General features: G+C 37.4%; 1 protein-coding gene across 1 annotated transcript in view; it reads left to right on the top strand.

The window, feature by feature from the left end:
• LOC104966557 (neuronal pentraxin-2-like) overlaps positions 1-2803 on the top strand; it is a 7563-nt gene extending 4760 nt beyond the window's left edge. Inside the window, exon 3 of the mRNA XM_010795741.1 lies at positions 2573-2803. Coding sequence (XP_010794043.1) covers positions 2573-2803 — 231 coding nt within the window. The remainder of the gene's footprint in view (positions 1-2572) is intronic.
• Positions 2804-6481: the final 3678 nt, after the last annotated feature.

Here is a 6481-nt window from a genome sequence, read left to right as displayed (position 1 = left end):
ATTCGATTGCATTAAGGCTTTATGATATCCTTCACAGTAGACATTTTAACATATCAAATTGCTGATCACCACTTTCATTGCATTTTGGATGATTTAGTCAACTTTGTAACACCCATGGTGTTCCCGGTCATAAAGAAAAGGAATTAGTAACCATCCGGATCAGATAAAACACACACACACACACACACACACACACACACTCTAGATGTGTTCCCCCCCTTATGTGCCCAATCCCCCCTTATGTGAATCACACCTGGTCCTCACAAACACACACAAACACACAGAACAATTTGACACATTTCCCGCTCTTATGGACACCTGGCACACGCAATACATGTTCAGTGTCTGTTCTTTGTATATTTACTGCAGTTTTTCATGTATACCAGTAGTCTGATACAATATGTACAGTTTGAAAGGGTGTTAAATGACATTTGGTGTTGATTAATGGTTTTTGTGTTAATGTAATAGCAGTTAAAACAGGACCGGTCAAATTTGAACGCGAACACCAAAGTAAGGGGGGGAAAACGAAGACAATAGGAGGGTTAAAAGAATGAGAAACCTTCTGTGGAAATTAAACCAGTGTTTGAAATCCTTATTATTATATGACATGTTCAAGTTACATGACTGACCACTGTGCAGAGGTGGAATAATTACTCAGATTATTGACTTAAGTAAGAATAGCAATAACACAGTCTAAAAAAAAACTCAAGTCAAAGTCCTGCATTCAAGTACCTAAGTACCAAAAGTAAAATGACTCACTATGCAGAAACAAAACACCATGTATTTAGTTTTTTTAATGATTTTATCATAATTATTGATGCATTAATGTGTTCATCACTTCAATGTTGCACTTGGTAAAAGCGGGTATTATTTAAATTAGTTGATATACTACTGGGTAGCTAAACCTATAATAATATATGATAATATATTACTAGATTTATATATTCAAGTACAAGTACCTCTTTTCTTTTACTTCAGTACATTAGTAGTTTACAGCAACTTCGATGGAAATCTGTCATTTAAACAAAATGTCTTTCTATATTTGTAAGAGAAAATAGCAAATAACAAAGCATCAGCAGAGGGACCGAGCACCATCAGAGGATTTCTGCAGCGATTTTGTTAGACTTTATTTGAAAGAAAAACAGCTCAACCTTGTGATTTCTGCAAAGAAAGGCTAAGAGCATTTGTCCTGAATTGGTAATAAAATGTTACATCATTTTCGGGTTAGAGCTGGTTTCAACAAGCTTCAACACAATAAACACACACTTGGTTCAGGGGAAGGTCACTAGACATATTGGTACCAATGAAACTGTATGTGTGCTGTGTTTAAGCTAGATCCGATGGTAGTGTTCTCTCACGGTTACACTGTCAGTAATTAGACACACTCGATAATAAACAAGGTCAATTATATTACATTACATATTCTTAGTATTATGATCATCTTTTCCAATTCAAAACAACGAGTGAAAAGCAACAAATATAATATAATACAGAATTTTATGTATTTTTGTATGACATATGGAACATTTTAATGTGTTTTTAGCCATATTAGCCTCTCTAGGAACAGTCATTTTGTTCTCATGGTCGACCACTTTAGTTTACACTGAAATATGTTAATAATGTTCTAACTGAATTTTGCGCACACAGAGGATGAACCCTAATGACGTGTTGATTCCCTGGCTGTCATTAAGTTATCTATCTTAATTATGAATTACAAATATCTCAACAAAGATTGATTTTCACCCATTTGTCTAAAGATATTCATGGTTCCCAGATGATATGCTTTTGCCTTTTTTTTTTTGTGCCAATAAGAGGATGATATTTGGGATTTGAAGTTTCATATTACTGTACAAGTATTGAAATGATTGATGTGTGAATTTTGGTCCTGAAGTTCATGTTCCCCTCAGGATAAACTATTGTGACTGTGATGCTCCTCTCACCTTTCTATGTAGAGACATCGTCACGTCAAATGTGTTCAACACTGGTTTAGGACCGAAAACCAAAGAAAACGAATGCTATCTACACCAACCTCATTCTTACTTGTACTTTTTTAGCACTAACTATGATTGAGTTAGATGGTGTACATGGTAATGAGGTGTAATAAGGGGGAAAAGCGGCTCAGATGACTGTACAATATAAACACTGTATACTGGTGGCTTCTATATTTTAATAGTACCTAATGACCGTGTGTACTCTAGTATGTATAGCTGGGGTTTGATCACATATCAGATGGACCATTGTGTGTATGGAGTGGCATATTCACAATCAAACAAGCATTGTAGTATATATTTCCACAAATAAGGACTATAAAACAAATATAATCTCTTTGGTTTCCTAAACAAATCCTAATTAAAACCCTATCAGTGGCATATTAAAGATTTACAGACATTTTCACACATTTGCACTCGGTGTTATGTGCTTCATTATTTATGGCATCGAACAGAAACACCTCAATTAAAAGTTTAATGTCTTGTCCACCAATATTCCTACCAAGTACTTCTTCCTAACGTTTGATTATATTGTTCATGATGCTTCTTTTTCATTACCATCCCGCTGTTCATTGCTCTTACAGGACGTGGTGGGCGGGCGCTTTGATGCCGGACAGGCCTTCGTGGGCGAGCTGAGTCAGGTGAACATTTGGGACCGCATCCTGAAGCCGGTGGAGATCCAGTCGATGGCCAACTGCAGCTCTTACATCCCCGGGAACGTCATCTCCTGGCTAGCAGCCAATGTGGAAGTGTTTGGGAGGGGAGCGTTCAAGCGGCCCATGGAGACGTGTCAGGAGCGCCTGCCTAAAGCTTAAAAACTCTCGTGCCTCTCTTTAGATACACTTAAAAAACTGAGCCGTTGGCTTTATGTAAATGACTTGTGTCAACAGATTTCACATAACTGTATTAGGTTAATTGAAAGCAATAATATTAATTACACTTTTTTTTGGGTTAAACTTAAAGTTCACCTATTATGCAAAATCCAATTTTTCATGTCTCTTCTACATCAATATGTGTCCCCTCTGTGGAAAGAGACTCTGAAAGTGTCAGGAAAAAAGATTTGCTCTCTTTTTGTCCTGATCCATTTATATAAAAACCTGTCTGAAAATGAGCTGATCAGATTTTGGCCACTTAATGATGTCATAACGATTTTTTGGCTTGTGTAACCATTAGCCAATCACAAACCAAGGTAACCCCCCCACGTTATCACCTGAATCTCCTCCTAGAGCACCATTGTGTTCTTTGTAACCAAATCTCTCTCAGAGGGGCGTGGGGAGGGGCTCCTTATTTTCATCTAAAGTAACAGACAGAGAATCAGCACTTTGGAAACAGGGCTGAAACAGAGGGGATTATGGGTAATGCTGCAATGATCTGTTTGGTGTTTGGAGCCAAACACCTCAGAGACATGTTTTGTATATATATCTGAGACCTATAATATATTGATGAAAAACAGTATAATAGTNNGGCTCCTTATTTTCATCTAAAGTAACAGACAGAGAATCAGCACTTTGGAAACAGGGCTGAAACAGAGGGGATTATGGGTAATGCTGCAATGATCTGTTTGGTGTTTGGAGCCAAACACCTCAAAGACATGTATATATATCTGAGACCTATAATATATTGATGAAAAACAGTATAATAGTGGACCTTTAATTTAATTGCTTTCAACTAACCAACACAGTTATGGGAAATGTGTTGTTATAATACATTGAATTAAAGTCAACGTTTCAGGTTTTTTAGTGCAAGTGTTTCCATCCATTCAGCATTTTTTTCATTGTCTGCTTGGCAATTCGTGGGCTTTACATTGAATATCAGCGTGTAAAAATGTTCTTTTTTCTTACTCTGCAAAGAAAGATATTTGAGAAGCACTTAAACCCTCAGGTGTTGGTGCTAAGACATCACTTACTGTACATCTTCATCCCCTCGCAGACGCCCACACACTCCTCCCACCACACTCAACAGCTTTGGAGTAATGAAAATCCACTCTAGTCCTACTCAGACGCACGCCACTACAGGGTCCAGACTGTTGGCCGCTGACCTGTGAGTTGATGTTGCGTGCAGCATGGGAGTGGAGGGAGGTAAGATCAAGGGTCTGGCTAATGTTATGTCTATTCCTTAACTAAGGAATGGGCTTAAAGCCAACACCAATCAAACCTATAACCCTGACATGTTAGGGGGGTTCAAATATGGCACTTTACCTGTTACGTGCACGTAGCTTGTAGTTCTGTGCAATAGAGTTATTGAATGTTAGAAGCAATACTTTTGATTTTGCAGCCTTCATGTAAGTAAAAAAATCACCTTGGTAAAGCTTTATTCTTGGATACGGATACCGGTGATACTAGGCAGTCTATCACAGTGCTTTTTGTCCTGCCTTCTTTTCTTCTGAATGAAACCTGTTTAAATGGTGAATCATGTTGGAAAAATATTCATAGCTTCATTGTTGTGATATAACTTTACTTGTGATTTTTCGTTGACAGAAAGTGTAACACGTTAGACCAATCACACTCTCAAGAATGTATTTGAAATGTACTTGTGTAGTGTCACTGTCCGTTGTCAAGTGTATCTGTCAAGAAAAAAGGTAGTTTTTTAATGTAATCTCTATTTTTAGTAATGTAAGGCATTGTCGATCTTGTCATGTGGCCTTCTCATGCAGACTTAAGTGCCATCAAATGTTTTAAGTGTTGAAAACCATTTGCTTTGCCAATAAATGAAAATGTGGGAAATAAAGGAAATGACTGCAAAATAAATTCACAAAATCGTGTTTTCTTCATCTGCCAGGCCCCTTAGATATCCTCCTAATCAGTATACTTTCTGTATTCCATTATTTAAGCATTCAGTTACTCTTGTTTGTTGTTGGTATGATAGATCAACACCAGTTTAAAATACATTTTGCTATTTCTTAGTATTAGTCAAGCGGGTGACAAGGAGGACATGATTTAATGACACAGGCTGATCTTTAGGCTCAAGTGGCTTTGGTCAAGAACAACAGGTGTGCTCCGGCATTAGCAACACTAAACAGATAAGAGAGGTCAAAAGGTCAGGGGTTACATGACTTACACACTCCCTCAAGACAAAGCAGCTCTTTCCAAGTTCACTCTGCTCTGGATACACCTCAAGCAGTGAGTATTTTCAAAAACATAAATGAATGGCAGCACTTCAATCCAGATTAATTAAATACGTTGTAAAGGCAGGATAAGCCTGTGAACTCTATCAAAACTGAACAGTTAAATAAAATGTCTAAAGAAGTGTTCATATACTGTTTCTATATGACTATTGTATATATATATATTGAAGAACATTAAGGCCAGTTTAAAGGATATACAATTGTTTTGCATTTGTAGAATAAAGTTGAAATGTAAAAGTATAAAATTTATCTTTCAATATTGATGCTATTTGTACCCGGGTAACTATAGTGAACAAGGCTATTTGAACCCAAATGACTATAGTCAACAATGCTATTTGTACCCGGGTAACTATAGTGAACAAGGCTATTTGAACCCAAATGACTATAGTCAACAATGCTATTTGTACCCGGGTAACTAGTGAACAATGATATTTCCCGGGTGCAAATACAACTCTGAAAAAATTCATCACATGCGAACTTTAGAGAATAAAACAAACTAGGCCTACTAGCATTAGCGCCTATACTGATGTTTGACAATAACTTTAATAACAAAAATGCAAAATAAAAATAAACTCTTCCTACACAACCTTTTGTTTAGACACCTAATTGTTAGAAAAATATCCCTCGTCACCGGCTTGGTCTTCAATATCAGGATCCATGTACTTATTATCCTCTCAAGAATGGAAGTAGTCAGGGGCGGACTGGCCATTGGGAATACCGGGAGTTTTCCCGGTGGGCCAAAAAATTCTGTTGGCAGGGAAACGGGGTTCAGGGGGAGTGGCTGCATAGAGTGACTGTACCCGTAGGATAGAAAAGGGGGAAGTGACGTCTGAGTCAGAGGTCACGAGGCTGTGGAAAAGAACGTGTTGCCCACATTCTGTTATTGAGTTATAGCTAGCAGGTTTATTGTTTTGGGTGCAGTCACTTTTGCCTCCACTTGCAGTTCAAATAAATGTTGAAAGAAAAAGCAAATCTGTTTACAGTTCCGTTTCATATGGGTGTTGAGAGATGTATCCATAGATTTAGTGCCTAATTTTACTCTCAAAGTGCACCAGATTGATGCATTTAACTTCAACATTTAAAAAGAAATCTTCCCGGGTGAGGTCCACCACCTGCCCACACCCCCAGTTAAATTGTCTCACCCACATTGAGGATGCTTCCTACGCCCATGTTTTATTCCATGTGTCAAGTCAGGCAAATTGGGTCCAAAATGTTATTGCATCAATGATCTGTTAACATTAAAATCACAAAATATATGCTGTAACTATTTTGCTCTAGCAACTCAAGGGCTCAGGTAATGTGATTACTATATGAATAATGGTCCAAAATAACATGAAATGCATAGGTTGTTTTTTTAAGTAACATATTT

The sequence above is a fragment of the Notothenia coriiceps genome, unplaced genomic scaffold (genome assembly GCF_000735185.1).
Source record: "Notothenia coriiceps isolate Sejong01 unplaced genomic scaffold, NC01 NC01_scaffold00037246, whole genome shotgun sequence".
NCBI classification, from domain to species: Eukaryota; Metazoa; Chordata; class Actinopteri; order Perciformes; family Nototheniidae; genus Notothenia; species Notothenia coriiceps.
The sequence above is the reverse complement of the archived record's forward strand: the minus strand, read 5'-3'. Positions and strand labels throughout refer to the sequence as shown.